This window comes from Poromitra crassiceps (assembly GCF_964638095.1).
Source record: "Poromitra crassiceps genome assembly, chromosome: 9".
Lineage (NCBI taxonomy): Eukaryota > Metazoa > Chordata > Actinopteri > Beryciformes > Melamphaidae > Poromitra > Poromitra crassiceps.
Genome location: NC_139630.1, coordinates 40,489,535 through 40,511,121, shown reverse-complemented (window position 1 = coordinate 40,511,121; position 21,587 = coordinate 40,489,535). Strand labels below are relative to the sequence as shown.

The 21,587-nt window shown below is 45.2% G+C and overlaps 1 protein-coding gene across 1 annotated transcript; it reads left to right on the top strand.

Annotated features, from left to right (window-relative positions):
- Window positions 1-1,294: 1,294 nt before the first annotated feature.
- rab15 (RAB15, member RAS oncogene family) lies at window positions 1,295-21,331 on the top strand (the record flags this gene model as incomplete). Its single annotated transcript, XM_083643776.1, has 7 exons — window positions 1,295-1,418; window positions 16,162-16,222; window positions 16,532-16,592; window positions 18,159-18,236; window positions 19,511-19,600; window positions 20,929-20,994; window positions 21,170-21,331. The coding sequence occupies 7 exons, from the start codon at window positions 1,295-1,297 to the stop codon at window positions 21,329-21,331; spliced, it is 642 nt and encodes a 213-aa protein (XP_083499902.1).
- Between the last annotated feature and the right edge of the window lie 256 nt (window positions 21,332-21,587).

The following is a 21,587-nucleotide window of genomic DNA, read 5'->3' as shown; positions in this document are numbered from 1 at the left end:
CGTTGTTAGGCGCATTGCCATCCGGTGTTAATTCTGGGTCCGGGGTTTACGCCCCCATGACAAAAAGCGGGGTGGAAGGTGCCCAGACTAGGTCTGGTCCAACAGGTAAATTAGCTAGTCTGGTCTCCACTAGTGAAAGTGTTGTTATGAATGATATTAAACAACAACACAACACGGACGAACCATTTTTGTCTTCTTTGTCTGTTTTTGTCTTCAACACGTCAGTTTGTGCCGTCCACCGCCATTATAATGTGTGGACCTCAGGGGTACCCGGAAGTAAATGTAAACATCCCGCTGATTTGGTCTATAGGCCTAGGGCTAGGTCAACTTTCCTATTGTGATGGACCTGTAGGCTATATACATATTCAAAGAATAAAAATGTTAACAATGTCCTTTTGAGGGGGGGGGGGTCGAGTGGAAAAACCTACACACACACGCAACGCACTTTTTAAAGAACGCCATTAACATCAACCATTTAGGGACCTGTGTGTGTGTGTGTGGGGGGGGGGGGGGGGGGGGGGGGTGCGCGCTACCTCGCGCATCCTCGCTATCAGCTGCGTCAAGTTGCGACACATAAGCAGAATATGAAAGGAAGTAAGACGGCTTTGCCTTCAGACAGGAAAGAAGTTCGACAGGAATCCGACCAATCACGACACGTGGGTCCACGAAAAATGCGGCATATTGGATTCTGATTGGACTAATGAGCGGAAGACCCGCCTTTCTACTTCCCATTCCGGTTGGTGCATGATTCTCCCCTACGAAGTACAGACGGTATGGCGGAAGCATTTGAAAATTGCGGAAGCCAACTCGTCTGTTCTAAGAGACTATAGCCTACCTAAATGGGATTTTCAGGTATCTGTACTTTACGGAGTATTTATTTTTCTGTCAACATTTTACTTTTACCCCTACATTTACACGAGAGACAAAAACGATGTAACATTGTTTATCTGTCTCCATATCGTGGCTTCTCTCCTGCTTGATAAGCTGCTGAGCTGACGTTGTCTGAACCAAGTGCGAAATCTGTTAGTAATTCCTTTATTTTGAAAACGACGACCGGAAGTATTATTTCTTATTCTGTCTGATTTGACACTGGTCCACCGCACCCATTGGAAGCTGATGGGCTGCCTGGGAAAGCAGAGCATCCTCGCTTTGTTACCCACCACCCATACAGGCAGGCAGCTTTAAGCAGTGACCAAAACAAAGCTATCACCTGAGCAGACATGGGTGCGTGCGGGCCGGGGAGGGTTTAGCTGCCTGGGCTTAATTTATCTCTTTAAAATCGAACACTAACGATATGGCTAAACAGTACGATGTGCTCTTCCGACTCCTGCTCCTCGGAGATTCTGGGGTTGGGAAAACATGTTTGTTGTGCAGATTCACGGACAACGAATTCCACCCGTCTCACATCTCCACCATCGGTAAGACTGCATCCACTGTGACTACACTGTTTTCTTTTCATGATTCATTCACCCCCCCATGCATCCGTATGAATGCTATTTCGACGTTTTCCTCAGTCAGCTCCTATTGATGTCATATGCGCATCAAAACACACGCTCATCAAACCGAAGCCTACCCATTGAATTTGCACTCTGAATTCATCAAAACACATTTCATCAGGGCCGTGAAATCTTTCTGATTGGATTTATCGCAGTGAATTCACGAGGAATAAAGGAGAATTGAATTGGTTGAAAATGGTTGTTAAATTAATCTTGAATCTTGAAACCCTTGAGGCGAAAGATCCAACACTTGGCAACCGTGCAGATGAGTGAACCGTGCAACCGCTATCACTTCAGGTCCTTGGCACTGATCACTGACTGACTGTGTTAACGCAATACAACTACAGCACAATAGCCATTGTTTGGATAATATGCAAGCATAGGCTACCGTTTGCATTAGGCCTGTATAGTGCAGACTCAGAGGTTCCCAAACTGGGGCCCGGGACCTCCAGGGGACCTTGAGGGTTTCCAGCAGGGTCCTGGAAATTTAAATGGGGCAAGATTTTATTTTGTTATTTCATTATTCATTATTATTTGAAGTCAGTACAGTGAGTAAGGATGCCTGTTCGGGATCAGTTGATACACTGTACCCCACTGTGGCTATCTATCACCCCACTTATAGTATACGGTTCTGAAGGAATAACTGCTGCATATAAAGTCATATCTAACAACTAAGGACAAAATCTGTACTGTAATGTGTAGCCTATGTAAACTAATTAATTGTTCATATGGCAAAACTAGTGGGTTATATTTTATCAATACCTTTTCGACTGCTGAGCTTCCTGCAATCTTCTTCAGAGACGTCACCGTGATGTTGCTGTGATGTGTCATATGGCTGGTTTATGTAGGCTTCGCCATCCCACCTGTGACCATGCCCCCTGTTGGCCGGTAGTTTATGGAGGACCCTGACCTTGTCTACAGGGTTTTTCCAAAAGTTGTGGGGCCCAGTGGCAAGTGTATTTTGTGACGGGGGCCCTATAGTTTCTGTCAAAACAGAATCACAGACAGAATCATGCAATCTAGAATTTAAAAAAGCTATGGCATTATTATTATTATTATTATTATTACTATAGCATTCTTTATTTGGCAGCAAGTGGCGTTAATGTTGATTGATTAATGCTACAGCCTCTTCTTCCTTGAACCTGAAGGTCCCCACCATAAAGTAGTTCTACCTGCTCCCCACCCTTGGTCATGGATTATCCCCATCCCCGTCCCTGTTAACTCAGCAGAGCTAAACCCTATAGAGTCCAGCGGTTCCCAACCTTTTCCCACTCATGGCCCACTTGAAAATCTCAAAAATTCAGAGTTCAGGGCCCACATCTGACCGTAAACAGTACGGAGGCCAAATCCTGCGTTCACATTGAGGCCAAGGGAAATAAGGATGTTAAGAAGTGTTTGCAGGCTGCGGGGTCTCTTATCTCCTCTGTGGTGCTGACATGTCTTCTCTGTGCCTCTGCTCGTTAAGTCATTTAAGAGTCATTTCAGCCCTCACTGTGCCCAGGAAGCTGCTATTGTTGAGGAAGCAGCTATTATGCCACATTATTCACAGTAATTGGCCGTATTAAGGGCCAAGACAAGATGCAGGGCGTCTGTGGCCCTCCGGCTGAATTGGAAGGCAGGAAATGTTCCTATTGGTTGTGATAAGCTTGGAGACAGATGATCCTCGAAAATGTCTATCATGGGAGTGAGAATAGCATTGCGGAGTGAATTGCTAATTTTAATATTTTTATTCACCATAACATTGCATGTTCACCTATTTTGGAGCAGTGGTTTGTTTCTATTGGTGTTGCACACGAGCACTATGAGCCTTAAAGAAAGATGAATGTTTATTGGGATGATATGCCGCTTATCTCATGATACGATTCAATACACCCACGATACAATTTAACAAATACAAGTTCTCAGAATTATGTTTATTTCTGAATAACAGATCTTTCTAGCAATGACATTGGTTTGTAAACAACAATTTAAAAAGTGCAAATATATGATTTGGATGCAGAGCTTGTGAAGCTGTGATGTCAAGCGTCTCATTTGTGATTAAAGCAGAATAATATGGAGTTAAAGCAGCTACGAGCAACTTTTTCGATTGTTATTAAACAGTATAATTACAATATTGATGCATCACATCTTACCTATAATAGTAGCTGAGACCAAAGCCGTGTCAATCGGAGATTGCTCCCTTAGGGCCTGTGTCCACCTAGCTTCTTTTCATCAGCTCCGGCGTCTATTTTCAATTGTTTCCAATGGGGGGAGGGCGTATGCGAGCGCACACGGACGTCTAGAGAAAGTACACAGCGCCCAGCGTCTTTTTTCAGAGCGTTCTGGCGTTTTTGTGCGCTGGCTCCCAGCGTTTCCAGCTTAAAAAATCTGAACTTTGCAGAAAGACGCTGGTGTCGTCACGAGCGTCACGAGCGCTCCTTTCCAGGCAACCAATCACAGTGAGTTGTGCTGGTCGCCCGGGACGGCTTGAAAATGGAGGAGAAGCTTGTCCTTTCCGTGTCAATATATCCGGAATTGTATGACATGTCAAACAGAAACTATCACAACAAAGACAGAAAGGCACAATTGTGGGAACAGATTGGCCGGACACTTAATATTTCTGGTGAGTGTTGCGCTTACTGCTTTTATTAACGTAGCCTCCCTTTGTTGTTAGCGTGCTAGCTGCCAGCTCTGTACGTTAACATGCATCAAGCTAGCTCTCGCTAGCTACTGGGCTAACGTTAACGTTAGCTTCTTGCATATTGTTACTTTCTGATTATAGGTGACCAATGCTACAAAAAATGGAAGTACTTGCGGGACAAGTACAAGAGAGACAGAAGGGCTGAGAAGGAGAAGAAGAGTGGGGGAGAAGGCGGAGAGAGAAAGAAAAGATGGAAGTTCATGCATATCCTGGCTTTTCTAGAGCCTCATATTCAGGACAGGGACACCAGTTCAAATTTCAGGGAGGAGAGACAGCAGCTACATACTGTAGAGTCCCTGCTTAACCCCATGTCTCCATCATTTACTGTGTCACAGGTAATGATTTATAATAGGTTACAATCACTTCAGTGTAAGCAGGGAGTAGGCTATAGGAGATGAGACAGGTTTTTATTGCCAAGCATTCTCAAAAATGTCGGTGAGATACCACTGGTGATGTGATTTGTTTACATTAATGAGAAACTGTCTGAAATTTTTTGTTTTACATAGTGACAAACTGTCATGATATACAGTAATGTTATATAGCTAACTGCGTGGCACTTGTGGAAATGTAATTTATTATTATGCTAATTTATCTCCCAACTGAAATATTCTGTCAACCAGATGACTGAAAACCAAGGCTGGAGCAGTGAGGAGGAACTGCTTGACTTCAGCGCAGAAGTCAACCACAGTCCCCCCCTTGTTCGTGTCCCCCCCCTTGTTCGTGTCACATCCCCATCTGCACTGCTACCTACTCCACCTGCTATGTCACAGAGGGACCTACCCCGCTCTGCTCCACCTGCTGCGTCACAGAGGGACCCGCCCTGCTCTGCGCCACCTGCTGCGTCACAGAGGGACCCACCCCGCTCTGCTTCTGCACCACAGAGGGAGGTCACTGGTCGGCCTGGCCCCTCCAGGGAGGTCGTACGGGGAGCAAAGCGTGGGAGGGCTACACCACAACCAGCGGCTCCCTCTGTGTTCCAACAAGAAGTCCTGCAACACCTCAACAAAGAAGCTGGCGAGGAGGAACTTTTTTTGTTGAGTCTGGTGCCAGTCCTTAAAAGAATGGATGCTAGAAAGAAAGCCCTTGCCCGTATCAAAATCCAACAGCTTTTATATGATATAGAGTTTTCCGATTAATTTTCAGTTTTGTTTACACTTAATGATCAGTTCAATTGTTTAAAAACCTGCTGTAGTATACTGTAGGCTAATTATATTTATTATTATTAGTCCTTTTTATAATCTGTTCAATTGCTTAAAAATGCACCTGTTGTATCCTGTCAATAGCAGTTTCAATAATCAGTTAAATTCCTAAAATGTACCTGTGCCATATTGTGATCTGTAACTATATAACACAAATCAAATTAATGATCAGTTCAATTGTTTAAAAACCTGCTGTAGTGTTCTGTAGGCTAAGTACTCGGTTCAATTGCTTAAAAATTTACCTGTTGTATTCTGTCAATATAGCAGTTTCAATAATCAGTTGAATCCATTTAAGTGCTTAAAAATCTACCAGTTATATTCTGTGAATATGTAACAAATCAAATTCATAATGAGTTAATTAAAAAAAGGTTACATTTGTTAAACATTATTCATTCCTTGGGTCAAGTCATTTGTTGAAACTTTTTCTGTTAATAGCTCATAAGTTCTGAGTTGTTAGTTGAAACAAATAAGATGCATAAACATGAAGATATGAAGAAAAATAAACATTTATTCAGAATAATATTCACAGTGGGTGCATGAAACAATCATTCAGAGACAACAATACAGTGACTATCATCGCCTCGTCCAAGGGCTAAATGTAGGATAGAGCCTGGTTCCAGGCCTCTTTTCGTGCTAACCAATGGTGGAAAAAAACTCCTCCAGAAGATAGGCAGTACCATATACAGATCAGAGACTATCTCCAGAGAGACCGTCAGACCATTAACACAGAGAGAAGAGTGTAAAAGAGAGAGACTGATTCTGGGCAGTTTAGAGTTTGTTGATGGATTAGAGGGGTGGGAGATCCTCAGAGGACTCTGTTCTGCCATGGCACCTGTCCTGCTGTGGATGAGAAGTAGCCAGCAAATGTTTCTCTGACAGCAATGGCCTCTCTGGTGGCGTTGTTGCTTCCAACCCGTCTGATGTCCTGGGCACCAAGGAGTGGCTCTGCTGGCACTGCAGGCACCGGCACAGATGACCCACCATCTTCCCACCTCATGAAATTATGCAGCATACAAGTGGCTTTCACAATCTCCTCTGCACTCTCTGGAGACACAGAAAGCGCCCTCCGATACAGCCTCCACTGAGCGGTCAGGATGCCGAAGGAGCACTCAACCATTCTCCTGGCGTGGGAAAGCCTGAAGTTGAACACTCGCTTCTCTCCCTCTGTTCTCCCAGCGTAGGGCCTCATCATGTCTCTTCTGAGAGGGAAGGCCTCATCTGCCACAAAGACATGGGGGACGGGGCCCAGTTCATCTGCGCCAGGAAGAGGGGTGTCTTCAGGTAGGTCCAGTGTACCTTGGCGTAGAGCACTGCCGAAAGCTGAGGCAGACAGCGTTCCTCCGTCACTGTTTCTCCCATATGCACCCACGTCGACCATTCGGAAGCGGTAGTGGGCATCGACCACGGCGAGGAGAACAATGGAGAAGGCTCCCTTGTAGTTATAAAACAGGGAACCGCTGCAAGGTGGGGCCTGGATCACTACATGCTTCCCATCTATTGCACCTAAGCAATTTGGAAAGGCCCAGAGGGTATGGAAATCTTGTGCAATCTTCCTCCAGTCTTCCTTCTTGGGCACAGGCATGTAGTCCTCTACAAGACAGCTCCATATTGCCATGCAGACATCTTTGACAATACGTGCCACTGTGCAATTCCCCACCCGATAGCTGAACGCTATTGTTCTGTAGGAGTCGCCGGTTGCAAGGAACCTATATGAGAGACAAAATGTTATTGTAATTAATCATTGTTATCAGTATGTGTTTCAGCACCTATCCCCCCTTCAAAAAAGAACAGTTGATGAATTCACACAAGAATACCAAATTCTAGCCGTTTACTTTGTCATGATGGAAAAATCATTTACTTCTCTGTAGGTTGGAACAGACAGACAGACAGACAGACAGACACATCATTTACTTCTCTGTAGGTTGGAACAGACAGACAGACAGACAAATCATTTACTTCTCTGTAGGTTGGAACAGACAGACAGACAGACACATCATTTACTTCTCTGTAGGTTGGAACAGACAGACAGACAGACAGACAGACAAATCATTTACTTCTCTGTAGGTTGGAACAGACAGACAGACACATCATTTACTTCTCTGTAGGTTGGAACAGACAGACAGACAGACAGACAGACAGACACATCATTTACTTCTCTGTAGGTTGGAACAGACAGACAGACAGACAGACACATCATTTACTTCTCTGTAGACAGCGGATCTCTTTCTCTCTAAACAGACATGGTATGGATTGGGATATGGGATGTGGTAGCCCCTTTCGGAACTGCTAACCTAGCTACGCAGCGTAGCGTTAGCTAGGTTAGCAGTTCCGAAAGGGGCTAGGGATGTGGCATTTTATAGCAACATGCATTTAATTAATTATTCTTCAGGCTCAAATCGAATCAAATTTGTCCTGGAGGTGTGGTATTGGTCAAAGATTAATAACGTTTGTGGCAATAAACTAACCCCACCGTTAGCTGAAGGACAACACAACTCACCGTAGACAGATACAGAGACGCTCTGCGGGGCTGATGGTCTCTCTGAAGGCAGTCTGTGATCTGGAGATGGTACCGCCAATCATCTGGAGAAGTTGTTCAAATTGGCCCTTGGTTAGCCGAAAATAGGCCTGGAACCGGACTCCATCCAACATTAGCTCTTGGACGAGGCGATGATATTCACCGAACTGTTGTCTCCGACGGATTGTTTCATGCACCCACATCCTCCTTGTTCTCCGGTCGTTGTGTCCGGCAGGCTCGTCCATACAAAGAAGGAGGGCAAGTACCCTCCTCCGGTTGGTGCTCATGACGAACAAAATAAAAATAAAATAAACAAACAAACGATAAAAATAGGCTACGTACTGTAATAAACAAAGGAGGTCAACGGTGGGTCTGACTACGTGAGACTAGCTAGCAGACTAGCTTCAACAGCGGAAGTTTTGATGGTTAGAGAGATGAACTCTGACCTGTGTGCGTTGTGCGCATGTGCCTCCTGAAAATGTCTTCTTCTGTTGGGGTTTATGGCGGTTTGCATCCATAATGTTGCATACCGCCATCTACTGGTTTTTTATCAGCTTTACAACCCTGAAAAACTGCGCCCAGCGTTTTTTTTAATTGTACGCTGGGAGGCGCTGGGATGAGCGTTCCCCAGCGCACTCCCAGCGTTTAACGTCGGAAAAAGACGCCAGGTGGACACAGGCCCTTAGGTGATTATTAAGTCTGTGTCTGTCTAAACTCGCGTCAACAGGGGGCTCTCTCTCTCTCTCTCCTACTGCCGGCCCGGCTACACCCGGAAGTGAAACGCGGAAGTGAAACCCGGAAGTGAAACGCAGCTGCCTGCCTACGCCGTTTGCGCTGCCTAGCAACATAACATAAACAATGTGAACGCCACGCATACTCTCGGGAACATCTCTCGTTATATTCTAACAGGTTTTTTGGAAGTTATTTTGTGGTTATGGCTGAAGTGGCTGCTGCAAACCGTTTCATTTCACTTCCTGATCTCCCCTGGCCACAGACAGACTAACACTGGCCGATTCACTCGGGGTTCAAGCGAGACTACTCTGCGTTGGTCTTGTCGACTATTAGAGGTAAGATGTGATGCATTGATATTAAATTTATACTGTTTAATAACAATCGAAAAAGTTGCTCGTAGCTGCTTTAATATCAGGATTAATTTTTCTGCCCCACGATAGGTATATTTTTTAATTGCGATATATTTAATTTATCGTCCCATCCCTTGTGACCATCCTGCCAGTCTCCTGTTTATCATGACACTGAACCTTAAACACTTTGCTCCAGTCAGTAATAATTCACCCTCGCATTCTATTTATCATGACACTGACTGAACCTTGTTATGTTAATCACTTTGCTCCAGTCAGTAATAATTCACCCTCGCGTGCTTACGGAGACAGCGGTGCTATTTTAAGTCACACACCTACAGCGCCCTGCAGGAGACTTACTTCCTGGAGAGGCATTCTCATATTCCTACACTGCAAGTCATTTGTAAGTGTGCTTCTTCTTCCACAAGAAAACACGTTGCATCAGTATTCCAGTCCAACACGATCTCATGGGAGAGCGTATGTATGTATGACAAGCGGGATCCTTCAGTGCTCTTTGGGGAAGAAAACTCAATGAATCTTGATCTTGGACGAACGTTCTCGACTGAATGTTCCTGACCACAGCTGGACGCATTAGAAACCAGACTCTTGTTTAGAGGCAGGCAGCCTCAGCTAGGATGTTTCTATTGGACTGAGTGAATGATGGCCTGCGACAACATAGGTGTCTATAAGCCACGGTGGGTGTCCTTTCATGAGCCAGTGATAATTCAACAAGCCCAAGAGAGAAGGTCCAGAGAGAGAGAAAGATCAACATCACTGCACTCCCACACAGAAGCTATTAATAATGTCCCAACCTTCAGAGAGACATAACTCCTCTCCCATGGCCCCCTGGTTTCATTATTCATCAGGTCTCATTGAAGTCCCAGCCTGTTCTCACAAGGAAAACAACAGTCGGTTTTGAAGGAGGTTAGAAACCCCTCCAGTCAGCTTTCCTACCTGTATAACCCCGTTGGGTGTTCTATGAAAACATTATAATATATATTATTTGTAAAATTTGTACCTCATCTGATTTGCGCCAAAGAACTTACATTGATAGAACCGAAGGCTAATCGTTTGTTCCACTGCAACACCATGGCTACAGGCAGCACCAAAAAAAGCAGAACAGCTTAGTCTCTTGCCTTCAATATACTCTTTGTCTGCGCTAACAGCAGAAGTGGCCGGAAACAGTATGGCCGCCCTGTACCTACATAAAAAATTAATTTAGAAGCCACAATATTGCTATATTATCAACAAACCAGCCAACGGATACCAAGCTGATGGGCTTAATATGGAAAGAGGTGACACAAACTGATTAACAGTTATATTGAATTCGTCATTCAGTGGCGTTTTGAGCCTGGCGAATATAGTAGTAGCTAACAGCTAACGGCTAGCTAACACCAGAAGCTAATGCTAGCTATTTATATCAGTATTATATATTATTATCAGTCATGACATGGCGTATGACATAGCATTCCACTGAGCCATATGTCATCACCCCTTTTTAGCATATATGTATATATATATATATATATATATATATATACATATACATACACACACACACACATGGCATAGAGGCACAGATACAGGAAGTGACTGGAAGTTGGGGTGTCTCTACTGTATCTATATTAAAGGTCGAGTTCATTTGTTGTCATAGACTGTGCTGCATAGTTGATTGCTCTATTGCTGACAAAAATGTGTTATTGTAAGTCGCTTTGGATAAAAGCGTCTGCCAAATGACGTAATGTAATGTAATGTAATGTATCTCAGGGTCACCAGCGTTTCGCCCCCCAGCCTGTACGCCTCGCCTGAGTGGGGCTGCGAAGATCAATCTTCGCCTGTAGAAGGGCTCCAACTGCGAGCTCTAGTCAGCCACACCCATCTTGCACCCCCTCTTCTTGTGCTCTGAGCAGGTTGAGCAAAGAGGTCCAGGACACTGTGGTTTGACTCCTGACCCCGGTCCTCCGCCGACTCCAAAGTCATAGGAACAGGAAGATGAATTATATTGTTACTTTTTATATTTCAGCAGGTCACTCTCCTCATAATAAGACCTTCATGGTCCTGATAGTGGCCATTTCTCAGACAGGGGGCAGTAGAGATGATTTAGTAATGGAATTCAGAGAGTTTAATCTTCCCTTCAGCGAGGAGTCTCACTCTCCGGAGTGCTCGGGAGCCCCTGGCTGTCACAGCGGCCTGTGAAGCATGGTGCAGGCTCTCACTCTCCGGAGTGCTCGGGAGCTCCTGGCTGCCACAGCGGCCTGTGAAGCATGGTGAGTCTCACTCTCCGGAGTGCTCGGGAGCCCCTGGCTGTCACAGCGGCCTGTGAAGCATGGTGCAGGCTCTCACTCTCCGGAGTGCTCGGGAGCTCCTGGCTGACACAGCGGCCTGTGAAGCATGGTGCAGGCCTGCCCTAGATCACAGCTCAATTCAGCAGCTGTCCTCGCCTCGCGGTGCTGATCTCAACATGTTATGGGCACGGTCCGGTCACCGACTCGCCGCCGCAGCTCGAGGAGCTCATTAGCCTAAAGGAGGTACCAGCCGCCCCTCCTTCCGAGCTCTTATCCAGGCACTTATCCAGGAAATCAATGATGCCGACCCAGCTGAGATAGTCAGCATTCCCCCATAGGTACAATGTGATCATATCAAAGCCAAGTACGGCAATTAGGGCTGTTTCAGTCTCTTCTTTTTGATGTCTCGGACTTGTCTTGGTGGCTACTGTTGGATGTGGACTCAGTGTTTTCTTGCCTATCTACAAATGTGAAAAATGTTTGCTTTATTTTCTCCTGAGCACTACAAACAATTGAAGCAGTCGCACCTGGAGAAACCTGTGTCTGTGATGGTCCTTAAACTCCTATGCATTGAGGGTAGTCAATTAATCCTATGCATTGATTAATTGGATGCTGATAGTACAGAGCTCCTGCAGATACATCTTCAGCACATCTCTGTTCATCTGTTCATCTTTTTATCATTTCTTTTTTCAGATCCCCCGTCGGGGGGGGGGTTCCACCCCCTCTGGGGAGAGAGTAGAGTAGCACATGCTTTCTCCCAAACATGTGCAGGCACCAGCCACTTCTTTTCACATAACAGCGAGGAGTTTCACTGGCAGGACATAGAGACACTGCGTAACGCGTCATCATTCAGAAGCCACGCCCAAGACGGGGGAAAACAGAACCCCCCCTCCAATCCTGGCGTTCTCCTATGTCACGTGCATGGTTGCGTGTTGCACAAAAAGATTGTATATACGGAAGATGAACACTCCAACTTACTTCTTGACAGCTAGATCCACATTTTTCCACTTTAGCCCTGGTAAGGTGTTCTCCTACAGCTCTCATACCAATAATGGTCTAAATATGAACGAACGCTGTATCACACCGGTCTGACTTCAAATAAGCTGTGTCAAAGCAAGAAGCACTGGGTGGGAGCTACAGTACTATACTGTTGTTTCATTTAGGCTAATATAGGTTCATCGTTCGGGACACAGACTGTGATGACACGTTGCCAATGGAAACATCTTGTTGTTTGTCCTGATGCGCGCTAAAGACAACAGCTGTTGACGCCGAGAGCTGTACTCTGTTAGTAATGCTGTGGATGACAGGCTCACTCCCCTGTGACTTTGTGCCAGCCATCCATCCATTCTTGTTACAGCCTGTCACCATCACCTACAGCACACTCTGTCACGCCTTGGTCCCACGTCCGCCTCGCACAGTCTTTAGTCAGCTCAGTTTGGGCTGTGTGTCGCCATTACTTTTTACATGGCTTTCAGTCACTGTTGATTGGGAAATGCTGCCATGTCAAATGAACTGCTATCTCTCTGGGACGTTGTGTGTGCGCGTCTCTACTGTCATGGCTCCCTGTGAAGGGAAGGACGGAGGCTGGTGGGTCTCTACTGTCATGGCTCCCTGTGAAGGGAAGGACGGAGGCTGGTGGGTCTCTACTGTCATGGCTCCCTGTGAAGGGAAGGACGGAGGCTGGTCGGTCTCTACTGTCATGGCTCCCTGTGAAGGGAAGGACGGAGGCTGGTGGGTCTCTACTGTCATGGCTCCCTGTGAAGGGAAGGATGGAGGCTGGTGGGTCTCTACTGTCATGGCTCCCTGTGAAGGGAAGGACGGAGGCTGGTGGGTCTCTACTGTCATGGCTCCCTGTGAAGGGAAGGAGGAGGCTGGTGGGTCTCTACTGTCATGGCTCCCTGTGAAGGGAAGGACAGAGGCTGGTGGGTCTCTACTGTCATGGCTCCCTGTGAAGGGAAGGACGGAGGCTGGTGGGTCTCTACTGTCATGGCTCCCTGTGAAGGGAAGGACGGAGGCTGGTGGGTCTCTACTGTCATGGCTCCCTGTGAAGGGAAGGAGGAGGCTGGTGGGTGATTTCTTCTCAGTTAGCCTCCAGGATTTGAACGCTCATATTTATTTGTACGTGCTGTAAAAGGTGAACGCTCATATTTATTTGTACGTGCTGTAAAAGGTGAATTGTTCCTCTTGAAACTTACAAAATCAATCAGCACATGGAGTTTGGTTAAATCAATCAGCACATGGAGTTTGGTTAAATCAATCAGCACATGGAGTTTGGTTTGCAGTATTCCTTGCTTGCAGAGCCGCTTCATCCACTTTGCTGTCATATTGCTTCCTGAACTGTGTGTGTGTGTGTGTGTGTGTGTGTGTGTGTGTGTGTGTGTGTGTGTGTGTGTGTGTGTGTGTAGTGGTAGCCTGGTATCCAGCCTCTATGTTGTCAGCACTTTGAATTTGCATGGCGATTGATAATTAATTGCTTTATGAATCGCCTTGCAAATTCAAATAATTGTGCTGAAACCTGCTATTCACAGGTGGCTGGATACCAAGCTAGTGTAGTGGGAGATTGGACATTGCTTTCAATGATGTCTACATCTGCTGAGTGGGGCCATGGAGGAGTTTGAAAGCCCTTTTGGATTTGTTCAGCAGTAAGATGGCATTATGTCAGCAGTAAGAGGGCATTATGTCAGCAGTAAGAGGGCATCATCATCTTGGAATATGGGAACATTACGAAGGAACAGTGTTTGCACATGAGGATGCATCTGGCCATTACACAACTGTCAGATTCAGAAGAAGAGAAAAACCACTGGTAGCTCTAAAAAGGAGGTCCAAAAGAAGTGTTGGGTGCTCCTGGAAAACAGGAACACAAACTGGAAGCAGGAGGACAATCCTGGCACTCCAAAAGGAAAAATCATATCAAGGAAGGACTATCAATTGAAAAGCCTTTAATCAAACCGAGGAAGGACTATCAATTAAAAAGCCTTTATTCTAGTGGCTCATAGATTACAAACATGGCAACATGTTTCGACCATCAGGTCTTCATCAGGGCTAAAAAAAATGCAGACTAGACAGGTGGCCTCACCTATATAATCACAGGCAGGCAAAATGAGTCAATCACATGATCAGGATAATAGTCTGACAGGTGTCCCAGACCAGCAATCATTGAAATACAAAAAGCAAAAAACAAAATATAAAGTAGAAATACAAGAAATATACAGTAAGAAAAGATGAGATCACATAAGGCAAGAAACGGTTTCTCCTGTTCAATGTACAATTATGAAATCCATATGTATAATTTCCTCAGCAGCCTCTAAACAGCACAAGAAAACCAAATAACAGCAGGTCCAATGAGCAGGCAGTAGGCTATAAGCAGTCTCATTTTGCATGCAAGCTTCATACTGCTAATTTGCATTCAACCTAATATGACTTGCCCATGTAGCCACCTTTGTAGTTCAAATGTAACTACTTCAAAGTGCCTGTACTTTATCTATAGACACCCATTCTAGAGCTGGAAAATCCATTACCTTAGTTGTAGCTGCAGTTTACATTTAAATCACAGCTGTTTGGATGGGTGACTTTTCACTGCAGCTTTACAAAGCAAGCCCACTACCACTGCTGGACAGTTTCATCCCCCTCCTATCTCTCCCGATGCCCCTCCTCTCTCTCCCCATGCCCCTCCTCTCTCTCCCCAAGCCCCTCCTCTCTCTCCGCATGCCCCTCCTCTCTCTCCCCATGCCCCTCCTCTCTTTCCCCATGCCCCTCCTCTCTCTCCCCATGCCCCTCCTCTCTCTCCCCATGCCCCAAGCAAGGCAAGCCAGTGATTCTTCTGCTAACCTTTGAATGCTCCCCAGTCAAAGGCAGTGGCCCGGAAGCCGCTCCACTGCATAAACCAGGCCTCCGCTGTCGAGTGAGCGAACTGCACCGCTCCCGCTGACTTCCCGGTGCTAGTCGAACTCCTGCTTGTTCTTCGCAAACAGTCTAAAATCAGCCGGCCTAGCTGTAGCACATCTGTCAAACACAGCCTAAAATCAGCCAGCCTAGCTGTAGCACATCTGTCATCTGTTTCCTCGTCTTGGAATAGTGACCCAGCAGAAATGCAAGGCACCGATAAAAACCTCTCCCAGCAGTTCTTCCAGGTCTGGGAATCGGTTGGACTCAGGTAACCCCTACGCTGGCGGTGTCTGCTGGATGTTGAGGGTGAGGGTCATTGGGATGACCTGGCAGTGTACAGCGCCCGGTGTGTGTGCTTTTGATCCACTTCACAGCATTCGTCTCAGGCGGAGACCATTATGCAAAAGAGATAGAAGTTGGAGTTAAGCTGCCTTCACATGATAAGCGATGATCTTCTCTTCTCTCACTGCGAGGTAGAGCAGAGGAAGGCCAGTGGTCAAAGTTTAAATAATTTGAACTTTGAGTGCAGCGCATGGTGGCAAATTTGAGTGGTGCGCGATGCCAAGGGTAGCATTTGTGCCAGATGCGCCCAGCCGTCACAGCACTCCACAGCGACCCTCTGGTCTCTGGCCCAGCAAAAACAAGCATGAGGTAGAACCCAGAGTCTGGGTTCTACCTCATGCTTGTTGTTGCAATACTGACAGATCAAGACCATGAACTCATTATGAAAGTGTTTACTGAGGTCATAAATCAAGTGAGAAGTAGGGTCATTTTCCCATTCACTTCCATGTAACCGGACTTCTTGTTGCAGCCAGTGGAGTCGCCCCTGCTGGCCATTCGAAAGAATGCAGCTTTAAGTTACATGGCAAGTGTGCACAAAGCTGAGAATAATTTCATAAAACATATAGCTTGACCACAGTTCTCACAGGTTTGGAGAAAATGTATCAACTAAAAGTGGAGCTCTTCTGTGAATGTAATGTATAGTAGGATTTCTCAAGCTTCTATCTTTTCTCTCTTTACAGGAGTTGATTTCAAAATGAAGACGCTAGTAATAGATGGTATCAAAGTACGGATACAGATATGGTAAGATGGCGACACAAAACACCATGTTGGGAGGCTTGTTGCATCAGAATCAGATATATGATACTGTACACACTATATCCATAATGTTCTGATTACATCGCTGACTTCAAATATTACACAAGACTAGTTCTGACAGGGAAGGGTTGTCAAAGACAACTGTCATCATATCTTATGGCTGTGATATCTCATTAATTAAATCTGTGTGTGTGTGTGTGTGTGTGTGTGTGTGTGTGTGTGTGTGTGTGTGTGTGTGTGTGTGTGTGTGTGTGTGTGTGTGTGTGCGTGCGCGTGTGTGTGTGTTCTCTCTAGGGATACTGCAGGCCAGGAAAGGTATCAGACCATCACTAAGCAGTACTACAGACGAGCACAGGTAGTTGAGCTAAACTGTGGTTTGGCACACATGATTGTAATCTGATTACTATAGACGGTTTCAACTTGACAACATAAACATTCTAAATTGCCCCTATTTAACTTCCTGTTACAGTGTTTCCAAATACAATAGCTAACAGGATTTTTTTTTATAAAATTATATTAATTATATAGCAATAAGCCGCAAGAGGCCATGGTTTACAGTGATTTTACAACGGCTAAAGCTGCAGGGCACACCAATCAAACATTCTCTAACAAACACATATGTTTGTTTGGTGCCATGGCTGTCTGTCCTTGTTTGGAGATGTTTGGTCAGATTCCACCTGTTCAAACCTGTGTTTAGCTCATGGCACACCAATCAAACATTCTCCAACAACTGCCAACAACAATGCTGGCAGTTGTTGGAGAATGTTTATCTCTTTCAAAATAAAACCCTTGTAACATTAACAATTAATTAAAATTTTGAGTATTGTGCTTTACAGCCAGTTTCACTATTATGTAATCCCACACAAGTATTTTGATACAATCTTTGCTGCTTCGTTTGTTGAAACACCTTTTTTCTCCTCCAACGTGCATCAGTGAGGCTATTTACTTGTTTAAATGACATTAGTTTTAAATTTTTACCTGGAAGTTTCCATTTTGTTTTGGCTGGCCTGACGCTGGCCCTATGCAGCCGTCTGAGAAGGGATAAGGGCGGGGGAACAGACAGCCCCGCAGATGTGCTGAAACTTACAGGGTTGAGTGCGCGATATAAAAGTTTAAAAGGCGATGCTGCTGCTGCTACCCCCTGCTGCTTTCCTGGGTAACAAAAAAAACTTGTACTAGTGGGACTTTTAATGTCATGGGTTCTTCCTTGCTACATGCTACTAGCCTGATATCAGACTGAATTGTCAACTCGTTATTCTCCATTTCCCTGCTTGCGTCCAGACCTTTGACTCCGCCCACTCCACAGAGTTGAGTTTGGCATCATCATATGCAAGCCTATCGACTAACGATTGGCCAATCAGCGTCAATAAACAGCCCAAGCCATTGTCAAGACTGCTGTCAAGACTGTGCCGAGGAGTTGAAAATAAAATATTGGAAAAAGGAGTAACGAGGAGGAGTAACGTCAATAACAACAATGCCGTTGCCTGTTATTGAGGCTGTTTTAAATTGATTAAAAGTACAAATTACTTTGAAATCCGAATAGCACATTGTGGAATGTTGTTAATCCAGTCGGGAGAATGCAAAAAATAAATAAAAATAAAAATAAAATCTCCCCTTTGAATAAATACCGTCAAAGCAGACTGCCGTTACCTTTAATCGATTTATAATCGATCGATAACGGCGTATCTCGTCTGGCGGGCGCTGCTATTGCTGTTATTACGCACTTGACCACGGCTTAGTTGGGTTGTTTATTGACGCTGGCTGATTGATATTAAAATGCTACATGGAGCTACTTCTAAGAGTTTAAAGAAATAGGAGAACGTTTTTAAACTAGATTGTTCAAAATGCTAAAAAAGAAAAAAAGAAGCAGCAAAAAGTCAGTTATTGGTGACACATGTGCTGATTGTTCACTCCTCCTTAGGGCATCTTCCTGGTTTATGACATCACCAGTGAGCGCTCCTTCCAGCACATCATGAAGTGGGCCAGTGATGTGGACGAGGTGAGTTCACTTATCAGGCCTTTAAGAGCTGGATGATGTCATAAATGATCACCTACAATTCCGCCTCCCCCTCCTTACAGCTGTCAAAACAACTTATTGTGCTAAGGCCCAAGGTTGACGATGTGGTATTATATAAACCAAATGATGTCAAACCTGATGGTTATCGCTCTTGCTGTGCTTATGAAAGAATGACCGTTCCATCTTCATTTTCACAATACAGGTCATATTATATAAAAAAATCTATTAGTATAGTATTTAGAAGAACACATTTTCCTCTGGCAATGTTTTTTTCCCCTACTGGCCTTCTGGGTCTTCATAAAACACTCGTCTGCCTGCTGCCCTGCTTCTCCTAGTCATTTCCCACATGATTCTCTTCTAGTAATTGAGTCATTATGGCATAGGCATAATTTCCTAGATGGGTCTGTGTGAGTGTACTGTACCCGTCTGTGTGAGTGTACTGTACCTGTCTGTCTGTCTGTGTGAGTGTACTGTACCTGTCTGTCTGTCTGCCTGTCTGTGAGTGTACTGTACCTGTCTGTCTGCCTGTCTGTGTGAGTGTACTGCACCTGTCTGTCTGTCTGTGTGAGTGTACTGTACCTGTCTGTCTGCCTGTCTGTGTGAGTATACTGTACCTGTCTGTGTGAGTGTGCTGTACCTGTCTGTCTGTCTGTCTGTGTGAGTATACTGTACCTGTCTGTCTGTCTGTGTGAGTATACTGTACCTGTCTGTGTGAGTGTACTGTACCTGTCTGTGTGAGTGTACTGTACCTGTCTGTGTGAGTAGTATACTGTACCTGTCTGTATGTCTGTCTGTCTGTCTGAGTATAATGTACCTGTCTGTGTGAGTGTACTGTACCTGTCTGTCTGTCTGCCTGTGTGTGAGTGTACTGTACCTGTCTGTCTGCCTGTCTGTGTGAGTGTACTGTACCTGTCTGTGTGAGTGTACTGTACCTGTCTGTCTGCCTGCCTGTCTGTCTGTCTGTCTGAGTATACTGTACCGGCTATCTCGGCATGCTTCCCACTTATTTTTAATCTCTGTCTCATTTCCTGAACAGTGCCTCTCCTGTTTTCTCTCCTCTCTGCATTCTCTTGACATTTGTAAATCTCCTGTGTGTGTGTGTGTCTCTCTCTCTCTGTCTGTGTGTCTCTCTCTCTCTGTCTGTGTCTCTCTCTCTCTCTCTCTCTCTCTCTCTCTCTCTCTCTGTCTGTGTGTCTCTCTCTCTCTCTCTCTCTCGCTGTCTGTCTGTCTCATTCTCCCATTACAACCTGCCGCAGTATGCTCCTGACAAGGTGCAGAAGATCCTAGTGGGGAACAAGTCAGATGAGGTGGACAAGAGGCAGGTGGCCACAGAGCAGGGTAACAAGGTGGGTCAGGGACTGTCTGTCTGTTGTCACTATTTCACACTAGCTTGACATTAATGGCAGACCTTTTTCCCACAAGTATTTTTGATTGGAAAACACGATATCAAACAACAACATACTTAGCCGTCATAGAACTGGTCCCCATTGACTTCAGTTGTTTTGGAGAAGGCTGCTACAAGTTTGCTGGTGCTGGCAACCTCCTGTGATGTGTTAGGCTATGTGGACTAACACAACCTCCTGTGATGTGTTAGGCTATGTGGACTAACACTTACTTCACACGTGTTTCATTTGGCATGATGGTTTTCATTTTTCTGTCAACTCTTCCTTTAACTGAGCTCTTAACACGTTGACTGCCAATGACGTGTTTTTACGTCAAACTAAATCCAACCGTTCACTGCCAATGACGTGTTTTTACGCCAAAAAAATGATTTTTTTTTTTTACCGTGGGATGTGCATCTAACCCTTTTACATCTCTTATATAAGTATTGGACGTGTACAACGTGTACAACCCATTCCACCGACCCACTAAGTGGCGACAGTTCTTTCCTGACTAGAGGAAGGCAAGCAAAAAGCAGTGTGACGAAGCCATTCTCGTGAAAATGGATTGGCGAAAACGCTTTCGTTTTCGCGCTGATTGCTGGCAGTGCGGGATTGCAAATTTGCACAATAGATTACGGGTGGAACACACTTTGAAACACGCAGCATAAATATGACCAGAATCGCAAAAGCTTCATCAAAGCTCTCAACCAAAACTCCAAGATGCGAGCGAGTCCATCCAGACTTCCTCAAAGAGCGGCCGCGCAGACAGGCACAGCCGCACAGCAGCAGCAAAGCAGTGAGACTGGTGACAAGCTTGTGACACGGCCGCTGCAGCCAAGAAGAACGCCCACGGAGGGAGGAGTTGGAAGCAGAGGGGTGTTTCCTGCTGTTATGGAGGAAATTACTGTTCAAAACTATTGTTTAGGTCTTACTGATGCCAAAAATGAATGGTTAAAGTGACTGTTCTATCGAATTTCACAAAAAGCCGTTTATCTCAGAATAAATTTTCTAACGCTGAAACCATGCTGTATTCAACTGCTAATGCTTACTTAACTACTAACTCTACAAACTAACTCTTTTAGACAGAGAAAGCACACATTCTATTAGTTCTTTTGAGATATTGTGTGTTCACAAAATCTTAGCAGAAAAGAATCCTCGGGTCTTGAAAGATGAGCCAGAATCCTCAAAAAAACCCTCTGGCAGAACCTACCTACAGTAAAAAAAAAAATGGCTGGCAGTGAATGTGTTAAGTGTTTTTCAGTAACCGTTGGTGTCATCATTATATCTTCCAGCTGGCCAAGGCTTACGGAATGGACTTCTTTGAGACAAGTGCCTTCACCAACCATAATATAACAGAGGTGAGGGGACCTGACTCGGAGGGGTCTTATGACAATGGCCATGTGTGGTAACAAGATCAAAGCAATGCATGCAGTCATAATGATATCACAGCAGGAAATGACCGCGTGCATCTTGTCTCTCTCCTTGTCCTCCTCTTCCTCCCATACCACTGTGCCTGCCATGTGTCCCTCTCAGAGTTTCACGCGATTGGCTGAGCAGGTGCTTGCAGCCAATAGGAAGGACCTGGATCTTCTCCGGATGTCCATGGATGATGAGCTTGATCTCGCCGCCCTGGAAGAAGAGGAGGGGATCTGCGACGGTGCCGGGGCCGACCAAAGCAAGGGCTGCTGGTGTTAAAGGAATGCCTTCACATTATGAATTGAGCTGAATATGTTCTCTTCACCAGACTTTGCACATTCTGAGAAAAAGCTTTCTCCATTTGTCTTCAATTAAAATAAACAGGTACACCTAGCTGCAACCTTGCAGTTAGCCATTTTCCACAGTTCCAAAGAGCAATGCCAAAAAAAATGCTAATTTAAAGCAATTCAAGGACAAAGGAAGGAAACCTTTTCCCAACAAAGTGCGAAGTGACTGGTGAAGAAAAGAAACCAGC